The following is a 25,755-nucleotide window of genomic DNA, read 5'->3' as shown; positions in this document are numbered from 1 at the left end:
GCTTATAGCAAAGAAAAGTAATGTGTATGTAATGTAATGGTACTCTGCACAGCATGTGCGCGTTTTTCAATAATAATAATAATAATAATAATAATAATAATAATAATAATAATAAAGCAAAATGTCAGGCACAAATTAGGGAAATCAAGAATAACTGGTGGCAACAAAAAGCTGAAGAACTACAAAGACTATCTGATGTCTGTGATCTGTAAAACTTCTATGCTGGCATAAATGAGATATATGGTCCAATTCGATCTTCATCGGCGTCACTGAAGACTGCTGAATTCCATCATTTTAACTGAAAATGGAGAAAATTTAGAGCACTGGAAGGAACATTTTTCTGCGCTTCTAAATCATGCCTCCAATGTCGCTGAGGACTTCCTTCATAATGTCCCTCAACAGCCCCAACAACTGTGGATGGCAGTTCCAGCCACACACAGAGACTTCACCAAAGCACTCAATCAACTCAACTCAATTAAAGGCTCCTGGTCCTGATAACATCCCTTTGGAAGTAATACAAAATGGAGGTATACCCTTGAAGACTAGACTTTTCACACTCATTCTCTTGATTTGGGAAACTCGAGAAGTACCTGATGACTTGAAGAATGCCACCATCATCACTATCTTCACGAAAGTCGATCGTAGTGTATGTGGGAACTACCGTGGTATATCGCTTTTGTCAGTTGCAGGTAAAATTCTTGCAAGAATTCTATTAAACTGACTCCAAATTATCTCAGAGAGGATTTTGCATGAGTCTCAATGTTGTTTCCGAACCTCCAGAGGCACAACCAGTAAGATCTTCTGTGCTAGACAACTACAGGAAAAATGCAGAGCAACAGCAGCCTCTCTATTTAGTTTTCTATGATCTGGAAAGAGCCTTTGATTCAGTATCAAGATCTGCTAAGTGGAAAGTATTGAGACATTTTGAATGTGGAATTGGTTCAAGCTCTTCATGATGGCATGTCTGGACAGGTTCTTCATGGTAACTCAGTATCAGATTCATTCCCAATCACTCGTGGATTGAAACAAGGCTGTGTGCTTGCTCCTACACTTCTTGCACTGTCCATGGCTGCCATGCTGCATGAATCATCTGCAAACAACTTAGGCATACAGATTAAATTTCGTTTTGATGGAGGCCTTTTCAATCTGGCAAGACTTCGCTCACAAAGACGTACTCTAGTTACACGGGCGATAGAACTGCAGTATGCCAATACCACCTCATCTCCTGCTCTAACACCTGCAGAACTACAACAGTCAGTCAACTGCTTTGATGATGATGATGATGATGATGATGATGATGCTTGGTGTTTAAAGGGGTCTAACATCGAGGTCATCGGCCCCTAATGGTACGAAATGAAATTTAAAAAATTCAAATTCATCCACTGACTAAAATAAAATAAAAAATGTCATGAAGAATTAATGGATGGACATGAACCCTACAAAAAAACAAAAACAAACAAACAAACAAACAAACAAACAAACAAACAAAAACAGTGGATCAGACTCAAAAAGAAGGTAGTTAATTAGAGTATTACTGACCAAGGGACCATTTATAAAGCACAATGATGCTTGATGTCTGAAGGGGTGCTAAATTCACATCTAAGGCCCCACAGAATGGTACATGTCGCGAGTAAAGTAGAACCATGGTATTTGTCATTTTGGGGTACTGATCAAAAGTAGCGAAGACTCACGGTGGTCCACACAAGATGGCACTACTCACAAGTATTGCAATTCGTACAGGGAACGCAGACCTATGGTGTTTCTCACACAATGGCGCCACTCATAGCCAACGCAAACCGGTAAGGTTCCTCACCTAGGTGTACTAGTCACGGGCGCCGGTATTCCCGTGGTGTTCCTCACATAGTGGGTACCAATCACAGGCAACGCTGACCCACGGTGCCGCTCATATAGCGGTGCAATTCACAGGCTATGCCCAGACCCGCAGTGTTGCCCACATGGGTACAACGCACGGGTACTGGAATCCACCAGGCCAAGCTTTTTACTGCAACTAATCACAAACCTATTTCGTACCAATTTAGTGATACTACTCGCAAGTACATGCAACCCATGGTGTTCCCCGCATGATAGTACGAATCAAGAGTAGTTTCATGGTTCTAATTCAATCATCCCTTGGTCGCCCCTTGTAGTCGCCTCTTACGACAGGCAGGGGATACCGCGGGTGTATTCTACATGTGCGTCCCCCACCCGCAGGGGGTAGTGTGTTTGGTCCGCAAGAGGTATTTTATTTCCCTCAAGTCCGCCGGCAAGCCGGTTAGGACCCCACTATCCGCCACCTGGGACGCGCCACGTGGGAGTATCACCTCTCCCCCTGCTACGCCTGCGTAGCAGGTTCGTGGAGTCAACTGCTTTAAAACTGCATGTGATCGCTTTGGTCTTGCCATTAATGTGGAAAAAAAACGAAGGTACTTGCACAACCTGCCCCAGGATTAACTCTTCCTGAGTTCAGTATCTCCATCTTAGACACAACACTGGAGCAGGCAGATCACTTTTCATATCTTGGAAGTATCTTGTCTAAACAGTGTACCTGCAAACAAAATGTTGGTAAAAGAACTGGGGCTGCTCATGTAGCATTCAGATGGTTAATACACAGAGTCTTCATGAATAATGACCTAAAACTGCATACCAAACTCATGATGTACAAAGCTGTTGTAATTTTCACGCTACTGTATGGCTGTGAAACTTGGACACACTATCGCCATGATATAAAAAATCTTGAGAGCTTCCACTATCAAAAATTGAGATACATCTTGAATATCAAGTGGGATGACTATGTGACCAACACTGAAGTTCTCGACAAAGCGCAGCTAAATAGCATTGAGGCAACAATCATCGCTCATCAACTGAGATGGTTAGCCCATGTTCACTTCATGAGAGATACCAGGCTTCCCCGTAAAATTCTTTATGGTGAACTTTGCTCCGGCAGTAAACCTCATAGAGCCCCTCTTAAGCGTTTCAAGGACCGGCTGAAACACATCATGAAGACAATTGGTATAAATATACAGACATGCTAAGAATGTCCTGTGGACCGTTCACTGTTGCAGAACACTACATCCACCACTGTCAACTTGTTTGAAAGAGAACGCCATAGACATCGAGAGGACAAGTGACAAGCAAGAAAACTCTGTTAATTACAACCCCATCCTCCTGCATCGATTCAAGCCCGATTGTATAAAGCAGTTGATCCTAGAACAAGGAGTAAAACTGATACCCGATCATGATGATCCTGAAATGTGTGTTGTATAAAGTTGATCTGAGATTTCTCCTAAATCTCGAATCAAAATTGATCCAACAAATTCCTTGGATGAAACCTTGTGATCCGGATCAAGTAGTGTTCTTGTTTTATAGGACACTTTTATCAACATGAAAGAAGATAAATAAATCATGGTAAGAAAATTAAAAAATGTGGTTATTACCGGTATTTAATCTGATGCAGGGATTTTTATCGCGACTCTTTCTTTGAATTACAGATGTCTGACTACTCCAATTTTTCTTCAGATGACGATAATGAAGAATTTTGGCAGTATCCTCAAGTATTCCAAGAAAGATGAAACCTGTTCATAGAACTTATCGTCAAAGGCTTTAAAATGCGATTCCGTTTGACCAAACATACTGTTGAGGTTATGGAAGGTAGACTTCAAGAAGCTCTAATGAGACGATCGAATAGAAACCAGCCATTTACTCCAATGTTCCAGATTCTATTGACTCTGCGATTTTACGCAACAGGATGTTTTCAAATCGTAGTCAGTGATTTATTAAAAATTACTAAAGGTACAGTATGTCTAGTCATCCACAAAGTAATGCGAGAAACTGCTGCCTTGTGATCCCAGTTTATCAATATGCCAACTAACCTTAATGAGGCTGTAGAATATAAGAATCCATTATATTATCAAATTCTAGTATATTTGAAAATGCTTGAGAAAGATCACGAAAAAAGAATTGGAATTTCTCCACCTACAGATAGCCCTACAACTTATTCCTCCTCAGTTGAAGCTATAGGTGACAGCAAGGAGGTTCTTGACACACCTATATCCCCCGCTCCTTCACCTCCTCAGGTGCAAGAGCAAGGAAGAACGCATCATCAATATTACACCAGACACAAAACTGTGAAAGAATGACAGGAGTTACTGTTCCAAAGGAAAGCAGGCTTAATAAGAACTGACAACTAGGAATTAGTTATATTTTCATCTGGATTAATAATAAGAGCCACACTGTGATATCTGGATTTCTTCATTTTGACAATTACTTATATATTGTATAATTTTTCATTTATAAATTGACCTTTTTTCATGAATTATTAAGAAAAGAATATTCATTAGGACATATTCTCTATGGAATATTGTACAAGTGTTTCCTTGACGACTGCTTTCAATTGTAGAAATTCTTCTTCTTCTTCTTCTTTTCCTGCCGTTTTTCCCACACCTGTGGGGTCGCGGGTGCGAACTGCGTCGCACATGTGGATTTGGCCCTGTTTTTACGGCCGGATGCCCTTCCTGACGCCAACCCTCTATGGAGGGATGTAAGCACTATTGCGTGTTTCTGTGGTGGTTGGTAGTGTAGTGTGTTGTCTGAATATGATGAGGAGAGTGTTGGGACGGACATATACACCCAGTCCCCGAGCCAGAAGAATTAATCAGAAGCGATTAAAATCCCCGATCCGGCCGGGAATCGAACCCGGCACCCTCTGAACCGAAGGCCAGTACGCTGACCATTCAGCCAACGAGTCGGACACCCGGTTACACTTGAATAAAATAGATAAATTAAAAAGTACATTATTACAGAGATTTTTAAGAACAAAGAAGTAAAATAATAAACTAAGATCATTGACGTACATTTAAAAAAAAACAGGAGTACATGTTTTCATTTTTAAATTGGAATCTGGAAAAATTGAAAAAGGTGATAGTTAAAATTTGAAAAAAATAAAAGTTTGAAAATTGTGTTATTGTTTTATTTTACCTTTCCCATGGCTGCTTGTGATTGTTGGATTTTGGTTAAAGTTTGAATATCCAGCTTTATGTTCTTCAAGTTCAGGCGCAAATGTCCTTTGAGGCATATGTCCAACTTATTGCTTTGTTTTGTGAGGAGCTGGACAACATAACTAAATCCTTTTTCAACTAAGTATGTAGACGGGAACAAGATGAGAAGTGGTTTAGGTTTTCCCCACAGTTATGGATAAGTGTCCATAAGCTTCACTAAGGCTAACTCGTAACCGCTCTGCTTGAAAATAATGTTCACCTCACAGTCATATTTCAGATCCAGAAACTCCGTCTACAAGGAGTTTTCAAGCTTATCCACAGCTTCAAACGAGATCTAGAATCCAATCTGGAATTTGTAACTTGGTCAAATCTTCAAATTTTGATTTCATGTCCGTAGAAATAATTTATATATTTTCTCTTGAGTTATTTGTTTGTTTTAATGTTGTCAATCTTATGTTAATTTTAAGGACACTTCCTCTAAAGCAGGGCCATCCAAACAGTGCTCTGAGCGCTTTGCGGGAAGGTCGTTTCGGTAGTGGTGCGAGGAGCTTGGCTGGCTGAGCGAGCAGCCGATCCATCAATCGTTAGGCTAGTCCAATGCGCTTTATTGACACAGTGTAACTAAATCAGTTTCGCAGCTGTCATAAAAATGAAATGGCGTATGGCTTTTAGTGCCGGGAGTGTCCGAGGACAAGTTCGGCTCGCCAGATACAGGCCTTTTGATTTGACGCCCGTAGGCGACCTGCATGTCGTGATGAGGATGAAATGATAATGAAGACTACACATACACCCAGCACCCCTGCCAGCGAAATTAACCAATTATGCTTAAAATTCCCGACCCTGCTGGGAATTGAACCCGGGACCCCTGTGACCAAAGACCAGCACGCTAACCATTTAGCCATGGAGCCGGACGCAGCTGTCATGACTGAACATCATACAAAAAAAAGGAGTTTAGTGTTTAGTGTGCCACCGAGATTTAGTGTGCATAAAATAAACACAATTTGGAACGGCACTACAGTGCCAACCACAGGGATGATTATGGTAATTTGACAGATGCCAGTCGCCAATTGAAGTTGGAAGAATTGAAAGAAAATTTCAAGCAGCACTATTCTATAAGTATGATTTTCTTAATTTTAAAATGATTGTTTACAAACGGGAATGAAGAAATATTTGAATTAGCCCATCTGAAGAGCATTAAAATTGTGACTTGCCGTTTTTTTTTTGATAGAAGATTGAGGAGAGTGAGATTGGTGGATCCATTTTACGAGCAAGCTACAAATGTTTGCTGCGAATTTCCAAAGCTGGGGAACCTTCACAGAAGGGAATTTAATCAAGGAGTGCCTAATGGAAGCGGTTGCATGTATTTGTCCTGTGGAGCTAGTTGAGAAATTTGACAAAATCTCTCTTTCTCTTCAAACTGTGGCTCGCAGAATAGACAATATGGCCATTGACATGGAACGGCAATTAATGGAGAAGGCAGCAAATTTGGTATCATTTTCCATCGCCCTCGACGAATCAAACGACATTGCAGACACAGCTCAGCTCGTTATTTTCATTCGAGGGGTGGTTGACGATCTTTGGGTCACCGAATATTTCCTAGACTTGGTAGCTCTCAAAGACACCACTACCGGTTTTGAAATTTTCCAAGCTGTAGAGGGTATTTTTGAGTCAGTGGGATTAAAATGGGAGCGGCTGAAGAGTGTAACAATGGATAGAGCTCCTGCTTTACGTGGTCTACGCACATGGTTCCTCAGCTATGTAAAATTAATAAATGGCTGAGAGCGGTAGTACCCTAATGGCGGCGATCCATTGCTTGATACACCAGGAGGCAATCTGTGCAAAAATCGCCAAGCTGAAATACGTAATGGGAACAGTTGTGCAAATGGTAAATTTTCTTCCCTCCCATGGACTCACACTCCGTCAATTCAAAAGAGTTCTTGGATGAAATCGAAGCGGAGTATTCAGATATCCCGTACCATACAGAAGTAAAATGGCTGAGCAAGGCGAAAGTGCTTCATCGTGTTTTTTGCTTGCGGAATGCAAAAATACCTTTTGTGACATAAAAGGGCAGACCGAAGTTCTTTTGCGTAATCCTAAGTGGGTGGCAGACTTGCCGTTTATAAGTGACATTACTGCCCATCTGAATACTTTGAACACTTCGCTTCAGGGCGAAAAGCAAAATATCTGCGATTTGGTGGAAAGAATTCAAGCGTTCAAAAGAAAATTGATTTTGTGGGAAAATCAGATGCGTGCAAGGAACACAGGACCTTTTTTATAGCTTGAAACAGTGAAAGAAGGTGTCGACTTTGATGAGTGCTTGCAGGTAATCCGCCAATTACAAGAAGAGTTTGAGAAAAGATTTTCAGAATTATCAGAACTCCAAGTAGTGTTAGATGTATTTGTTTGATAATTTTCTCTAGCAGACAGTGCTCCATAATTAAGAGTTGATTGAACTGCAGTGCAATGTTCGTCTTAAAGACCGCTTTCTAATGTCACGAAGTTTAGAAGAATTTTAAACAGCGGCTTTCCGCAACGTGCATGTAAGATTCTGTCAATGTTCGGGTGAACGTACATTTGTGAGCGTTTCTGTTCAGTTCTTAAGCTTACCAAAAGTAACATCGTGCAACGATGAGCGATAAAACTTTCGCAATTGTTTAAGAATAGCTGTGTCCAGAAATAGTGTACCCAATTTGGAGAAGATTATTTGCTCCAAAACTAAAAGCTGTGTCGGACAAAAGTCACTCAAGGTCTGTACTATCAGTTCATATATGTAATATTTTGTTGAATTTTCCTCTCAGATATGTTCTAATTTCAGTTCTGAATAAATCACATTAATCTTTACTTAACACTTGATTTCGTTTCCTGCATATTCCATAATCGGAGTACCTTTCGATTTATATATGCGGTATATTTGTGATGGCAAAACAGCCCTATCAATATGATGTCAACAAAACCACAAAAGCCATCGGCTGCACGTCTGTACGCACGTATCTAGTCAGCGCGGTCTGAACATCGTCCGTCTGTCCCAGGTCTCTTCGCTGCCACACTGTAGTGGTGGTAGGGGAAGGAGCGGTAGTCTGACTGCCCAATGCTCCCCGAGCGCGGGCGCGCTCTCGGAGCGCAATGACTGGATGGCCCTGCTTTAAAGCATTACTTTGTCAATTTATATATTTTTCATCTAAACAGTGTTATGTGCTGAAGATGTTGATAATATACGAAACATGTACCACTTTTAACCATTAAATTGCCTTAAGCAATCATTGTATCGACTAGGTGAAAAATAAATCAATACTTAATTTTGAATCGAACCAGAGAGAAGCAAGAATAATTGTGCGTCAGTTCTATGTTCCTAGGAAGTGTTCTTGAACAGGAATGGATGGTTCTCCCTGAATGTACAAGTTATATGTGATGCTAATCTGTGTTGTCTTGACATAGTAGAAAGGTGGCCTAGATCTTCACATGACAGTAATATATTTGATAACTCTAGAGTTCATGCTCAGGTTGAGGCGGAGAAGAAGCCCAAAGGATTTCTTCTCGCAGATAGTGTCTACCATTGCTGCGAGTACCTCCTCACTCCAGTAATACACGAAGCGACACCTGCAGAGATGGCATATAACAGAGCCCATAAGAGATCGCGATCCACAATTGAAAGAACTTTCGGGGTTGTTAAAACACTATTTCCCTGCTTGAAAGTGGGTCTTCGAGTGAAATTACTCCAGGTTCTGCCTATTATAGTAGCAACTTTTGTCCTACATAACATGGCCGTGGATTCCATAGATGGTGAACCTGAAGTAGAAGAGAGATTTTAGCAGGAAGAAGGGTTATCGAGGAACTTCCAGGCTTTGATGAAACTGGGCTGAATGGAGGAAATATTGCTGTTAGGAATGTACAGTTGGTTAAGTACGGTACTCTGTCTCAACTAGTCATTAATACATAAATAGCCTATACAATATTTATGTGCTTGCCTTATCGTCTGCAGCCGACTTCTTCGTTCATCGTTTGACATTCTTGTAGCATAATTGAAAGATTTTCCAATCCCACCGCGCCACATTTGCGTAGGAATTGAAGTCTGAAGCTAGTGCTTTTGAGGCTCTTTCATACCTACACCTTAAGTCTTTTTATTTTTATTTTTGATGGTATTATTATATTTTGTAACAATTAAATCAATTAACAAGTCCTTTTCATTCGCTGTAAAACTCGAGGCTCGATTTCTTCGCTCACTGAAATCCTTGTCATACTTTTCCATGTTCATGTCCACTTTTCAGTCAATGTGTTTGAGATCTGATTGACATTACATCAGAGAGAACAAAAAGATGAAATAACGTGACATTACTACCAACACACTCCTGATTAGTTCGAATTCCCCACACTGTTGACGACGTTGCCAAGCAAAATTCTATGATCATGGATCAATGTTGATCCGGGTCATGAAATCCGAGATCCAAGTTACACAACACAACAAGCACCTTGAAAAGGATCATTTTCTGATCTTGAATCAAAGGTGATCCCAGATCAGCAATGTTTATACAACTGGCCCTCAGTGTGATTTGTGTGGGTGTATGTTTTATGCCAAGATTGGTCTGTTTAGTCATCGCAAACACATCCATAAAACCAAGTTGAACTGCTCACTTTATGCAGGATGAAATTATATATACTTGGATCGAGTTACAGCCGATGAGTAGACGGCAGAGTAAACAGAACATTGAATTCGACAAGCAAGCAGCTAGATGGTATCTAATCAAATGCTTGCACATAGTAGCTGAGGCCATATGTTTATTTTTTTTATTTTTACTGTTTATATTGTTTTTGCATTTCAGGGGTGTGACAGCTGAGTAACATTGTAACTGGCTCCACACCAAGACTGCTGTGATATGAATCCTAACCAGTGCACGTCTCTGTAGTTCAGGTTCCACTTAAAATTGGAGGTTCTGCACTAGTTTGTATGATAACAAAATCAACAGTCACGTAAAACTACAAACTTGCTTGCTTGCTTTTGCATTTATCAAATACTGCAATCCATGGCATTTAATTGTTTTAAGGTTTCTGTGTTCCATTACATATAAGCAGTACCAGGTTTAAGAGTAATTACACAACCCAGCATTTTCAAACTTTTTTCTTGCGGCAAGAGGTGTGATAGGTGATCTTAACTAATTTTTGGTCACTGAACACGAATCCGTTGTCTGTTTCTATGTATCACGTCACGTTTTCTCGCAATAGGTATAAAAATAAGAGATAGACCTGAATATTGCATTTAAAAAGTACTGAAAAATGTTGATAATTTTGGAAATATTTATATTTCTTTGTATGAAATAGTTGAATATTGTCTTGAATTATTATATACAATGAATAATTATTGAGTATAAAATTACAATGAAATATTTGATGATGATGCTTGTTGTTTTAAGGGGCCTAACATCGAGGTCATCAGCCCAATGAAATATTTAGCATTTATTGTAATATAATACTGATTTACACAAAAACACATAAACAACTCTGAGGCAATGAAAGCATTTTATTTTGACAATTAAACGTGATTTACAAACAAACAATGTAACTTTTAATCAGTATCTTTATGAATTCATAAATGTGAACAAAATTAACAGTCCTAGATGCCCGCTTGGAATGAACGCTTGGCTCCCCAGCGTCTGACTGCATCAAGTTTGTATTCTCTTTTCAAACACCAAGAGTAGTCGGCCATCATTGGTTCATCCCACCTCCCCTGGTATCTTCTTTCTGCCTCCTTGATGTCCTGATGGAACCCCTCTCCCATCTCTTCATGAACAGCCCCAAGATTTTCCAGAAATTGATCGAGACGAGAATGAAGGAAGTGCAGTTTCAGACTCATTCTACGCAACTCTTTCATATCATCCAACATCGTTTTCACTATTGTTTTGTATTGTTCATCCTTTACATTTCCTAGGAACTTCATCATGACGTCTCTTATTGAATTCCATGCATCAAGTTCCACGACATTCATCGCCTGTTCAAAGTTTCTGTCTTTCAGAACCTTTCTAATTTGTGGTCCATTAAAAATGCCTTCCTTGACTTTCGCATCAGAAAAATGTGGAAATTTGCTTGCATTGTACTTGAAACAGGGGCTAATTTTGTCCAAGGCCTTAACGAACAGCTTCATGATTCCCCAGTTTGATGTGTAGCAGTGGCAAAAAAAATTTTGTGGGTCAACTAATGAAGCATTTGTAACATTTGTAACATTTTTCACACCAAGTGTCAAAACTTGTCTCTTAGTCCAGGAAGGTGTAGACCAGTGTTTGTCCCTAGCTCTGCTGTCCCATTCACATGAATAACAAGAGAATTTAGTGTAGCCTGCTTGTTGTCCTAACACAATACCACACACCTTCAAGTCACTACACACATCCCACCGGTGCTCATGATACTTGATTTTATCTAAAACAGTTTGCATTGTGATATATTGTAATTTTCTTTTAGTGAAACCAAATGAACCACAGGATTCACAATTAAGTATTTATTTATTTTCCACCTAGTCGATACAATGATTGCTTAAGGCAATTTTTAATGGTCAAAAGTGGTACATGTTTCGTATATTATCAACATCTTCAGCCACATAACACTGTTTAGATGAAAAATATATAAAATTGACAAAGTAATGCTTTAGAGGAAGTGTCCTTAAAATTAACATAAGATTGACAACATTAAAACAAACAAATAACTCAAGTGTAAATATATAAATTATTTCTACAATAGAAAGCAGTCGTCAAGGAAACACTTGTACAATATTCCATAGAGAATATGTCCTAATAAATATTCTTTACTTAATAATTCATGAAAAAAGAGCAATTTAAAAATTAAAAATTATACAATTTATAAGTAATTATCGAAATGAAGAAATCCTGATATCACAGTGCGGCTCTTATTATTAATGTAGATGAAAATATAACTAATTCCTAGTTGTCAAATCTTATTAAGCCTGCTTTCCTTTGGAACAGTAACTCCTGTAATTCTTTCACAGTTTTGCGCCGGGTGTAATATTGATGATGCGTTCTTCCTTGCTCTTGCACCTGAGAAGGTGGAGGAGCGGGGGATATAGGTGTGTCAAGAACTTCCTTGCTGTCACCTATAGCTTCAACTGAGGAGGAATAAGTTGTAGGGCTATCTGTAGGTGGAGAAATTCCAATTCTTTTTTTCGTGATCCTTCTCAAGCATTTTCAAATATACTAGAATTTGATAATATAATGGATTCTTATATTCTACAGCCTCATTAAGGTTATCATTTTTCTTTACAAGTTGGTCTAGATGAATGTATAGGTCTTCATATGTGTTCATTAAGCTGCCCTTTTTTAACTTTTTTATGATGTTCAGGTCTTGTTCTATGTTGGTAAATTTATGACCTGTGGCAGTCATGTGTGATCCCATTGCTGAGAATCTTCTATGTTTTTCAGCATTCACATGTTCCAAATATCTAACTTTAAAATTGCGGCCAGATTGTCCTATGTATGTATTCTTACATTCAAAGCATGCGAGTTTATATATTCCCGAATCAAAAAATTTATCTTTTTCCGAGAGATTTATTGCATCATGGTTGAAAATACTATGTTTCATGTTGTTATTGGTGGAAAATGCAATTTTGAAATTTTTTCTCTTAAATAAATTTGTTATTACATGAATGTTTGGATTATTATATGTGAACTTGATATATTTTTCAGTTTTACTAGGTTCGACTGCTAATTTAGATTGTTGCTTCTCCGAAAATTTATTAATTATTTTATCAATCATGTTATTGTTGAAACCATTCAAGAGGGCTTGTTGTCGGATAAACAACAGTTCTTTATTCCTTTCAGATTTGGATAAAGGAATACTAAACGCTCTGTTAACGTAACTATAATATGCTGATCTTTTCTGTGCCTCAGGGTGTAACGAGTTGTTCTTGATAGTGGTCAGTGTGAAAGTGGATTTTCTGCGTATTTTGAAAGAAAATCCTTTTTCTTCTCTTGTTGTGACTATGTCCAGAAAATTCAGTGATCTTTCAACTTCTTCTTCTAAAGTGAATTTTATATTGGAATCCAAATTATTCAATATATTTAAAACTTTATTGCTATCGGTGAGTCTGTTATCTATTATAGCGTAAACATCGTCCACATAACGTGTCCAAAAATCCAAACCCTCTATTTGATTAATAATTTTCGTGTGTTCCAAATAATCTAAGTATATATTAGCCAATATTCCTGATGCTGGGGCTCCCATTGAGAGTCCTTTTTGTCGGTAAATTTTATTATTAAACGTAAAATAATTTTGATTTAACACGAATTTTAAAACATTAATAAAATCTTCAATTTCTGGTATGCTTACTAATTTGTTCTTCGTTAAATTCTTCTTAATGATTCTGATAGTGTCTTCTATTGGAATGTTTGTATACATGTTGGTTATGTCAAACGAACATGTCGTGTGAGATGATCCAAGTTTAAAATCTTTAACTAGATTGCAAAAATCCACTGAGTTTTTGATAGGTGTTTTACAATGAAATACGTATTTACTTGATAAGAAATTATGTATAAATCTAGAAGTTTTATAAATGGGGCTATTTTTTGAAATTTATGATAGGTCTAATCGGTTCTCCCTGTTTATGTAATTTCGGTAGTGCTCTCGCAGTCGGGAGTCTAGGGTTCATATTTATTAATGTTTGCACATCATGTTCATTAAACAAGAAAGACGTGCTTTTTAATAGTTTTTTAAGATCCCTCTTAATACGTGATGTCGGGTCTTTATCAATTGTACTAAACGAATTGTTATTAAAAAATGTTTCTGTTTTTTCAATATAAACATTTCTATCTAGGGCTACAACTGTTCCTCCTTTATCTGCTTTTGTGATAATTAAGTTATTTAGTTTGATTTTTTGTTTCAAGTTATTAACCGCCTTGTTGGTGCCTCGAAGTGATTGTAAACCTTTTACTAAAATAGGAATTTTCTTCTTAGCTTCATACCTTATGTCATTCTGTAAGTCTACAGGAAGATTCTGTATTGCTGTTTCTGTTTCAGCTAATGTGGTGATTAAATCATAACTTTTGTTTGAACTTGGCCAATTGAAATTAGGGCCTTGACTTAAAATAGAGGTTTCTTCTTCATTAAATTCTATCTCAGACAAGTTTTTAATTGGAGGTGGATAAACACTATTATCAAACGTAACATTAGGAACTAACCTTCTTTCTTCTCTATTAGATGCTAAATTTTTCAACTAAAATAATTTATTATCCAAAATTTCTTGTTTCATTTTAAGTGTGTTCTCCATTTTCTCATTGATATGTTTCTGGAGTGCCTTTGCTGGCAGGACCTAGTGTTTACAGTGCACTATGTCTTCTGGTATGGGCTAGAGCAATTTTGTTACTTTCATTGATCTGTCTCAGCTTTATCCTTAGCTTTGACAAAATGAAAGTGACTGAGGTATGAGTGATGCTAGTAATGCCATTCCTTCTTCAGCCAGTCCCTGTTATGAATGGTGTGAAAATATTGCTCATAGGGTCAGTTGGTGCATGCATTTCAGTGGGCTTGGCAGACTGATGTGTAATAGCAACTTCTGGCTCGGTGAGGAAAGCAACGGGAAACTACCTCACTCCTCATTTCCCTAGTACGCCTCTTCAGTGATGCCTAGGCCATCTATGACAGCTGATGGCGGAACTGTTGAGGATCCAACCAGCCTTCGGGCTGAGGACTAAACATACATACATGTTTCTGGAAAGAATCCCATTCCAGAGGAAGCAAGTGCAGTGGTGCTCAGAGGTGCGCGAAGTACATTTTCTCATTAAGAAGTTTCTTTCTCTTATACATAAATTGAATTTCTCTTTTTAACCATATTTTATTGACCTTCATTTGAGTAAACTTATGATGATTAGAATATATAGTTTTTCTTTGGGCACTTTTTAGAAAACTGGGAGTCAAATTATTTTTAAGGCATTCCTTCAAAAACACTATATCTTTTGTCACTTTAGCTATTTTCATCTTTAAGTTGAGGTAGGTGTTAGCTTCTTTGCTTGCCTGGTTGGCATTAGGATTACATAAAATCAGCTTCAGGCAATCATTGTATCGACTAGGTGGAAAATAAATAAATACTTAATTGTGAATCTATTGAAGTGCGATACGGACCATAACACAAAAACTAGATGTGATACAATAGAACCAATGACATTTCTGAAATCAGGTGACCTTATTTAGTTAAAATCGCGTATCAGATGCTTTGCCGCAAAAATCATGCTGGGTAGTGTTATTGAAGCTCCTTATAAGTATAAATCCAGCTAGCTCCATTTCTGTAATAGCCAGCACAGGAACGGACACCAATTTTAACAAACATCAGCTCTCCCATTGACTCGGTAATGAATTTTTATACTTTATCATGAATGTTATTATGTTAACATGCTTACTCTTTATCTTATATCTCATATTACTTTGGTAAGTTTTTATCTAGTTGACAATTTCCCTATAATTAAAGAAAAACACCTCACACATAAACATTAGAATAATAAAGAGTAAGGGACTAATTACTCTAAAATTATGAATAAATTTAATAATTTTACCGTGATAATAGCAACAATAGTTCCTTGAAGAGATCCAGCTAGCACATCACTCCAATGATGCTTGTAATCAGAAACACGAGAGAGAGCAGTGCCCCATGCCATCATGAGGCAAAGATACTGAAGAAAATGGCGCAAGAGTTTTGAACCACTCCATGTCATGCGGGCTTGAAGATACATCTGCAAAAGTATTCAGCAGATTACATCATCAAGTCTTTCCTTACGGCAGTTATTATACATAATTACTATTTCTAAAAATTGTACTCCACAGTATGACGAGTCCCAAAAAAATGCCGATCTCTTAGGACGAGATTTCCACTATAAAAAGGAATATGCTACATGCAGAGATGTTCAATAAACAGTTACATAACAATACTACTTTAGAGCAAAATGGGCATATCTAGCCAATGTTATACACAGCACAAAGTATATCAATGCCTACAAAAATGTAATTTTCTGAGCTACATCCAAATCTGTACATAGCAAAGCAAATGCAGTGAGCTGTCAGTTGTGATCAATAGAATTAAGTAAAAAAGAAGTGATCTGGATGAAATTATCCTTACATCGTTCAGTTTTCAGACTGACTTTGTTGAATGGAAGTGACAGATGCAATTAACAGACATAAAACTGCAAGAATGGTTGATAATACAAGGTGGTAGGAATAATGACAGAAAGGCTTTCATGATCTATATATAAGATAAGAGTTTTGTCTGTACATTGTTCAGAATTTAAAAAGAATGGTATTTATGTAATGGTCGTGTCCACAGTAACAAGGAAATGCATTTTTTTTTTTTTTTTTTTTAACTTTCTGTCATCTCCATCTGTCTATCTGTAGGTCATAAGAAAATGGCTTAAGAGAATTTAATGATTGGTATGTAAAGTCTGGGAATAAGATATTACAGTCTAGGCTATAAATAATTGTATTCACGCTGGATGCAAAGGTAGTTAAGGACAAGGTGCCTAAAATTAAATTTTTTAAATACCCATGTTATTGGTCCTATCAAAAAGGATTACATAACAAAAGTTATAGAGAATACAAGTTGCGATCATTTATGTTTTTTACAGTTGTACCATTCTGACTATGGCAACAGAATTCATGAATTTAGACTTTTGTTGCTTAATCCATGTCAACACTGAATATTTCTAACATGGAAATATTGTTTAATCATGTTAACTGGTAATGACTTTTGTTGCTTAATCCATGTCAACACTGAACATTTCTAACATGGAAATATTGTTTAATCATGTTAAGTGGTAATGGTTTTAATCATGATCGTCTTAAGGTGTAAAACTGCATGGTCATCGGACCATATTGACAAGAAGAATTGTGAAGATGATTGAGCCATGTATTTGATATCCTCTCCCCTCTTATACTATTTATTGTGCCTCTTTTAATGCTTTTCAATTTTGGTACATTATTGTGTTTTTTCGCCCGTTGTTGTCCCCTTCGGCAAATAATAATAACAAAATTATTCCTAAAAGATGCTCCCAGGGTAAAGGAACTATTTCCGCCCTGGGAACGGCCCGGCCTGTGCTGCCTCCCCTCTGCCTTCCCACCCGTACCCCTGCTGATGCGCCGAGCTCTTTTACGCAGACTCCCCGTGTCGCCTTGCGTCACGTGGTCTCGCGTCACGGCTACTCTTGGCCAGGCCGTGCGGCCTGGCTGGGAGGAAGTGTCATTCTTGCCTCGCTCTCTGACTTGAGCATCTCACGCACCGCCTTCGAACCCCGGACCGCTAGGGGGTATGGGAGGTAAGCACCCTGAACTTACTTAACGATCACAGACTATGGGAGGACATTATTTGATTGTAAACCACTGAATAGGCGCTAGAGTTGTTTCAAGTTGTTATAAAAGCAGAGTTGCCTCTAAATCGTAAAGTATGTGTGAACCTCTTGGGATCGTTTATTGCAGTCTTACTGCAACTTAACTTATTGGGCGCTTGTGCCCTTAGTGGTTGAAAGTATATATATGTATATGGTATCATGGTATGTCATGTTAAGGGAAAATTGCGCTCCTCCTTGAGCCACCTGAGGTGGCGCTTTATCAATAAGTCTTATCCAGAATTACCTTTTACACTGTTTTTTGGTGATGAACTGTGAACAGGGGCTGGATCCCTGTAAATTACAATAGGGCACGTGTCGGAGGAACCTGAGTGATGTTGGTGTTTAAATACTTTAATCCTTTTTTACTTTTCTTGGTGTTTACCTATTTGTTTAATAAACTTTGTTAACCTGATTTCCTCGGCTATCTGTGTTCTTGCCCTCTGGGTGGTACTATATTCTCGTAAGGTCCAGATCCTATGGAGGCCGCACCTTCTGTAGGTTTCGCCAGTGATAATTCACGGTACAAAACTGGTAGCAGAGCGTTCGTTGGATCTGGACTTGTTTTCGATTAGCCGAGGAATTTGAGCCCGTAACATTCTTTCCGTTTCCGGGATTTCTCTAGTCGTGTGGTTTATATCAATTCAACCATGTCCATTCGAGACATACCTTATCCGGGTTCCCTGCGGAAGGAGGAGCTTTTGTATGAACTTGGGATACGTAACTTAGAGTCTAAAGGCACCGTCAAGGCCGATGAAATTTTGTTACGGAATAACTTAAATAGACCGATTACGGTACCCCATTATGCTGAAGGTGAGGTCGCTAGCGCGCTGTCCCTTATTCAGGCTAACCTTTCTAACATTGCATCTGTGATGGATTTTCTGGAGAATGACGTGGCTTCTCCTCATCAACTCAAGAGACTACAGGGTAGATTAAATCATTATCGTCAACGAGTGGAAGATCTCCTTTCCCTGGAATTGAAGGAAGAGATATCGGGTCAGGTTCTCGAATTAAAGGACACATCAGCTGACCTTTTAGAGAAGGTGGAGGCCTGGTTAGCAGGGCTTTCCATTAAATCTAAGCCCGTTCTTCCCCCACCTGCTCAGGTGGAAGGCGAGTTGAATCAACAGTCTCGTAGCTGTGAGCTTGACGAGGAGAGAGCTTCGCTTCCACCGCAGCAGTCTGTTCATTTAAATGTTCCTGCTGATTGTCGCCCATTGAATCAACAGTCCACTGTGCCATCCTTGAGCTCACCTTTTTCGAATATGCCTCACCCTTTGAATATGATGTTGAGAGGTGCCTCTCGTTACTCAGTAAACTCGGCAAGCGATGTGGTTTCTTTTCTTCGGTTTCTGGTTGAATTTTTGGATCATGCCTTAGTCTTTGGGTTAACGCATGCTCAAATTCTACAGATTATTTACCCATACACGATTGGGGTTTTGTCAAATAAAATAGTAAACGCTATTTCGAGTCAATCCTCACTACATCAGTTTCATGCTCATTTATTGGCTCAGTTCATTCCTCCTAGGGCTCTTCATTCGTTAGTCCAGAAATTTTATTTCAGAGTGCAGTGCCTGGATGAGTCTCTATCGGAGTTTATTTCGGAAATCAAGTTTTATGCCAAGGTTTTGGCGCTGAATTTCACTGAAGAGCAAATTGTAGCTACAATCGTGGAAGGCATTTCTCCCTTATACCGTTCATGTTTATGCTTCGCGTCCCAGCCTCGTAATTTTGAAGAGTTGGAAGCGATGGTTGTGTCTGCGGAGGGTTTTCGGCATGCTGATTCACTTCGAGTTGAGAATACTTTTTCCTTGGCCTGTGATAATTCTGCTTCTTCGTTGGTTAATAAACCTGCCCCATTAAAAAGATGTTTTGGTTGCGGGGCTTCCGATCATCATCGAAATAAGTGCCCTGCTCGTTCTACTAGCGCACAGGTGTCGGGTGCCAGTTCGGGCACCAGGGTTCAGTCTAGGGCTTCTAATGTTGTATGTTTCAAGTGTGGGGTTCCTGGCCACGTGGCGCGGCAGTGTTCGCATAAGCCAAATGTTAGCTGACTAGATAGGAAAGCGGGAAGTGTTGGCCTCCCCGGTCTATCGCCTGTAGAACCAGGTTATTCTCTCCCTTCTTCCCGCGAATATTCTACTGGGTGCCCTGATCAGTGTTTAGCCATATCTACCGAGGTTAAGGGATTAGCCCCCTTCGTCAAGGTAGAGATAAATAATGAACCGGTATCGGCCCTTTTGGACTCGGGAAGCGTAGTCTCGTTTATCAGTGAGAAGTGGTTTGCTCTCAATAGTTCTGTTTGTAAATTTTCCGATGTACTGCCTGTTTCTCTGTCGTTTGTTGCTGCAAATTCTTCGAGAGTGGAAGTTTCCGGCCTGGTAAAGTGCAAAATTCGACTGGCTAATTTCTCTTGGAAATTTCCCCTTTATGTAACTAAGAATTTGCCATATCCTATAATCCTCGGCTCTAATTTTTTGCCACATACGGGGCTCCTGTTGGATATACAGGAAGGCTCCTGCTGGTTTAAATTCTGCAAGGCTACTAAGATACCCTTATTTATGTGTAATTCTCTGTCTTCATGTGTTGCCTCACCTCCTCAAGACCAAATGGCATTAAACCTTAGTCATTTGTCCGAGAATCAAGCTGAATGTATTAGGGAAATATGTGATGACTTCCCGGACGTTTTCACCGAAGAATTGGGGATGACGAATCTTTTAGAGTACAAGATCGAGGTCACGGACTCGGTTCCGGTTAGGTCACCGCCCTATTGCTTGGTTCCTCCCAAAATGCAAGCGTTAAAGGAGATAGTTAATAAAATGTTGGATCAGGGCATTATTCGGCCGTCTACTTCTGCCTACTCCTCCCCCATCTTCCTTGTCCCGAAGCCTCAAGGTGGTTATCGTCCTGCGTTGGACTATAGGGCTTTGAATAAGAAAGTCGTATTGCAGTCAGTTCCTCTCCCTGATCTGCATTCTTGCTTCTCATGGTTCAAGAAGGCTAGATATTTTACAGTTTTAGATTTAAATCAGGCGTATTACCAGATTCCGTTAGCTGAAGAGTCTCGTCACTTGACAGCCTTCGCTACGGACTGGAATTTTTACGAATTTTGCCGTTTGCCCTTCGGTATTTCCACTGGCGCTGCTGTCCTCACTAGGTTGCTCGATCAACTGTTTTCTGACATCAAGTTCAACTATCTTTATCACTATCTAGACGATGTCGTAATTTTTTCCGAAACCTTTGAGGATCATCTCCGCCATTTGAGGGAAGTGTTGTCCCGTCTTCGCAAGGCTGGTCTTACGGTCAAACTTTCTAAGGTATCCTTTGCCAAGCCCCAAATGTCCTTCTTGGGACATATTGTGTCATCCAATGGCGTCTCTGTTGATCATTCTCGCACCGAGGCCATTCGCCAGTTCAAACCTCTCCGCCGTAAAGGGGTTAAATTTGAATGGGGGCCCTCCCAACAAGCTGCCTTTGATGATCTAAAGTTGGCCATATCTAACACTCCGGTGTTGGCTATGCCTGACTTTTCCAAGCCTTTCATTGTTCAGACCGATGCGTCGGCGTCTGCCGTTGCGGCCGTCCTGTTGCAGAACTCGGAATTGGGGAGACGTCCCATTGCATATGCTTCTAGGACCTTGTCTTCTGTCAAAGCCAAGTATTCTGTATACGAGCTAGAAGGATTGGCGGTATTGTTCGCTTTAGAAAAGTTTCGTATTTACCTAGAGCATGAAAGGTTCGAACTCGAGACTGACAACCAGGCTCTGAGTTGGGTTTTGGGGAAACCTAGGAAAACCGGCCGTCTGGCCCGTTGGGCCATTAGGATTTCAGCTTTTCAGTTCAGCGTACGTCATATCCGTGGTTCGGGCAACGTAGTCGCCGACTCTCTTAGTCGCATGTTTTCGGATCAGCCTTCTCAGGAGGGCGAATCGTCAAGTGCTGAGGTTCCCTTGTCCTTGCCCTTAGTGGGGGCTATCTTGTCTGATACTCCACTACTGTATCATGACATTGCTAAGTTTCAAGTGGAGGACCCTATTTTGGGACCTATTGTTCAAGATCTTAAGGAAGGGAAAATTATTGATCCTTATGTGTTAAGGAATGGCGTACTGTGTTGTCCCGCCCGTCACGATCATAAAATGAAGGTCGTTATTCCCTCAGTCCTGGTGCCTATGATTTTTAAATACTTTCATGAAACTCCTCTCGGTGGCCACCTAGGAGTATTTAAGACCAGGGAGAAGATTAGGGAAAATTTTATTTGAAAGGGGTTGGACGCTGAAGTACGTGAACTTGTTAAAGCATGTAAGGTTTGTGCGCTCAGTAAGCCTTCTCCTAACACACGTGTAGGCTTACTGTCTTCTAGCCAAGCTACCCTCCCTATGCAGCGGCTCTATATTGATTATGTAGGTCCCTTGCCGAAAACTAGGACTGATGGTAGTAGGTTCGTTTTCGTTTGTGTGGATGGTTTTACCCGTTTTTCCTGGTTGATTCAGACGAGGCTAGCCACTTCTGAGACTACTATTAGATGTTTGAAGTCTATATTTTCGTCCTTTGGTCCTTGCCAGTACTTGGTCTCTGACAACGCCAAGGCCTTTACATCGAACCTGTTTAAGAAATTTTGTTTCAGCTTGTCCATTTCTCATGTTACCACATCCCCCTATTACCCACAACCTTCTTACGCCGAGAGGGTTAACCGAAATTTGCGGTCTGCTCTCATTGCATTTCACCACGACGATGTTTTGAGGTGGGACACGTCGTTGCCTTGGCTTGCATTTGCTTTCAATTCTGCGGTACACGAGGCTCATAAATTTTCCCCTAATTCTCTCATGTTTTCTTTCGTTCCTAATTCTCCGCTCACCAACTTGTGGAATATAAATGAGTTGTTGCCTGAAAAGATTGATCCCCCTAACATCAGGGCCGTTTGGAGAAAGGCTAAGCAAAATCTGAAGGTCTCGTATGAGAAGAAACGGGAACGCTATGATAAGGGGCGCCGTCCTACCGATCTTGCCATCGGTGACAGGGTCTTTGTTAAGAATTTCATGCCTTCTGGGAAACTCGCTCCTCGGTTTCGCGGGCCCTGCGAAATTATTGATTTCTTGACACCAGTCACCCTGTTGGTGAAAGATCCGGACACGGAGAGAGTGTTCCGAGTCCATTTGTCTCAGGTTAAAGCTGCCTAGTGCTATCTAGGTTTTGTGGCATTTTGTTTGCTATGAGTATTTTTTTTCCGGTCATTCTTTTCCTTGTGTTTTCCTTCCCTCTGGTTCCCTTGACACGTGTTCTGCCTAAAGAGGAGCTATTTTCTTTGGATTTAAAAATTTTAGTGGTATGTTTAATGATTATGTGAGTCCTCCCGGAGTCCCGTTTCTCCCTTATCACTCCCATACCCCGGTCCGGTTCTTCGAACCATCTCTTGCTTGCATCTCCCCAATGTGCTGGGCATCTATTCGACACAATTGCTGGCGCTTGATTTGTTTTACAGTGTTCTGGAGTGACTATCTTCGCCCATGCCTGCATGGGAAGGGCCCCCCGTGTGGGCTGCCTTGGTGTGCCTCCTCTCCAGTTCCCGAGCCCTTCGGCCTTGCTCTTGTTGGACTATCTACTGCCAGCCTAATGCTGACCTAGTTTGTGCAGGTCGCTACAGCCTTTCGTCACGTGGCGTGTGTCTGCCACGAGAACTGTCGAGCTGTTTGAGAAGATATGTTTGGTTGTATTGGTGATGGTGTGTGAGGCCGGTCTGGTCTCGAAAATTTACTGAGATGTCACTTGGTGAAGCTATTAATTAACTAACTGAATTAAGCTGAAGCTGTTACTTGTCTACATCCCGGGATATTATGACAAGAACTTCCGTCTATTATATGACAAGAACTTTCATCTATTATACTACAAGAACTTTCGTCTATTATACTACAAGAACTGTCGTCTATTATACTACAAGAATTTCTTCTATTGTACTCCAAGTAATTTATATAGCTTATTAATTGTAAGGCAAGAATTCTATTATATTATTAGCCTGTGAGCCACTGAATGGACTATACTGCAAGAGTATTTTATTGATGAAAATTTATTGCTCACCCTGGTTGGTGCTTTAGGGGGGGAGATCTGAGGCATGTATTTGATATCCTCTCCCCTCTTATACTATTTATTGTGCCTCTTTTAATGCTTTTCAATTTTGGTACATTATTGTGTTTTTTCGCCCGTTGTTGTCCCCTTCGGCAAATAATAATAACAAAATTATTCCTAAAAGATGCTCCCAGGGTAAAGGAACTATTTCCGCCCTGGGAACGGCCCGGCCTGTGCTGCCTCCCCTCTGCCTTCCCACCCGTACCCCTGCTGATGCGCCGAGCTCTTTTACGCAGACTCCCCGTGTCGCCTTGCGTCACGTGGTCTCGCGTCACGGCTACTCTTGGCCAGGCCGTGCGGCCTGGCTGGGAGGAAGTGTCATTCTTGCCTCGCTCTCTGACTTGAGCATCTCACGCACCGCCTTCGAACCCCGGACCGCTAGGGGGTATGGGAGGTAAGCACCCTGAACTTACTTAACGATCACAGACTATGGGAGGACATTATTTGATTGTAAACCACTGAATAGGCGCTAGAGTTGTTTCAAGTTGTTATAAAAGCAGAGTTGCCTCTAAATCGTAAAGTATGTGTGAACCTCTTGGGATCGTTTATTGCAGTCTTACTGCAACTTAACTTATTGGGCGCTTGTGCCCTTAGTGGTTGAAAGTATATATATGTATATGGTATCATGGTATGTCATGTTAAGGGAAAATTGCGCTCCTCCTTGAGCCACCTGAGGTGGCGCTTTATCAATAAGTCTTATCCAGAATTACCTTTTACACTGTTTTTTGGTGATGAACTGTGAACAGGGGCTGGATCCCTGTAAATTACAATAGGGCACGTGTCGGAGGAACCTGAGTGATGTTGGTGTTTAAATACTTTAATCCTTTTTTACTTTTCTTGGTGTTTACCTATTTGTTTAATAAACTTTGTTAACCTGATTTCCTCGGCTATCTGTGTTCTTGCCCTCTGGGTGGTACTATATTCTCGTAAGGTCCAGATCCTATGGAGGCCGCACCTTCTGTAGGTTTCGCCAGTGATAATTCACGGTACAATGATTATAAAAAAATAAGAAAACTCTTAAAGGAATGATCACTTGAAGAATAAGACAAGAGGGAGTCATGAAAGGAAGGAAGGGCTCCCTTTAGATTACATGACCTAATATAGTGTCAGAAGAAAATTAAATGTGAAGGCCTACAATTAAGAGATAAGAATTCCATAGTGTTCCATATTGAAGTGAGTTCACTATTAAGTTAAAAGAAGATATAAAATGATTCAACCTTTCAATACTATTAAAATAAGAAATGTAAGTTTACATAAAATGGCATTTTATTTATCTGTGCATTGTTTTACACTTGCTTGTAATCGGCTGATGATGACCAAGAATACTGGTAGAAACTGGTACCAATTTTAATTAAATAAGAATGTAAACTTACATTTCTTATTTTAGAAGTATTAAAAGGTTGAACCATTTTATATCTTCTTTTAACTTAATAAGGCCTACAATATCGAAAGCTCATAAAACTGATCAACAATAACATTACATTGACCATTGTTGTGATGTGATTTTTCTCTGCTGCTGCCACTTGTCTCCAACAGATGGGATTACCGCTGCATCTCACGTAAAACAGCATGCCTGAATATTAGCGGAAAGGAGCTAGAGAGTTAGATAACTTTGCACATGCTATACGATAACTCCATCAATGACAGGTACTACAGCTAGTTAGGAGATAAAGCCTAAGTTAAAAACAAATTCAGCAGATACAACTGTATCTATGAAATTGTCTGGCCCTGCGGTGTAGGCGGCAACATGTCCGCCAGTCATCCGGCGGCCCCGGGTTCGATTCCCGGCCAGGTCAGGGATTTTTAATTGTCATTATTAATATCCCTGGCCTGGGGACTGGGTGTTTGTGACATCCTTAATCTTCCCTTCCTCACACACAACATTTCACACTACCGCCATTCCAATTACATGCAGGTTCATACAATGCGGTGCCAGTAGGGGCAAAAGATCGACATGGGTCGACGCCCCAAACAAATAGCATTTTTTTTAAAAAGAAACTATGAAATAGCTTCAGTGGTGAGATTAATGGAGGACAGATTATGCAGGATAAAAATGGATTTGACCACGGATGGTAAGAGAAGCACAGGAAAACTAAGGCAACTACAGAAGATAAAATGTTAAAAGAATTTAATTGTATAAAGTCCACCTGATCAATATAAGTTTGCCATTTGATATGTGGTCTGTCTAAAAAGCTACATAGGAAATGTTTCGACCTAGTCTAGAGGTCAGCTAAATTAACACATTGATGAAAGACATATACAAAAACAGTGATACCGCTACA

At 39.9% G+C, this 25,755-nt stretch overlaps 1 protein-coding gene across 1 annotated transcript in view; it reads right to left on the bottom strand.

Moving 5' to 3' along the window:
* The window catches only part of wun (wunen), a 107,609-nt gene that overhangs the window by 34,397 nt on the left and 47,457 nt on the right, over window positions 1-25,755 (bottom strand). Inside the window, exon 5 of the mRNA XM_067147081.2 lies at window positions 15,536-15,712. Coding sequence (XP_067003182.2) covers window positions 15,536-15,712 — 177 coding nt within the window. The remainder of the gene's footprint in view (window positions 1-15,535; window positions 15,713-25,755) is intronic.

Source organism: Anabrus simplex, chromosome 5, assembly GCF_040414725.1.
Source record: "Anabrus simplex isolate iqAnaSimp1 chromosome 5, ASM4041472v1, whole genome shotgun sequence".
In the NCBI taxonomy this organism is placed as follows: Eukaryota; Metazoa; Arthropoda; class Insecta; order Orthoptera; family Tettigoniidae; genus Anabrus; species Anabrus simplex.
This window is presented reverse-complemented; position numbering and strand designations above follow the sequence as displayed.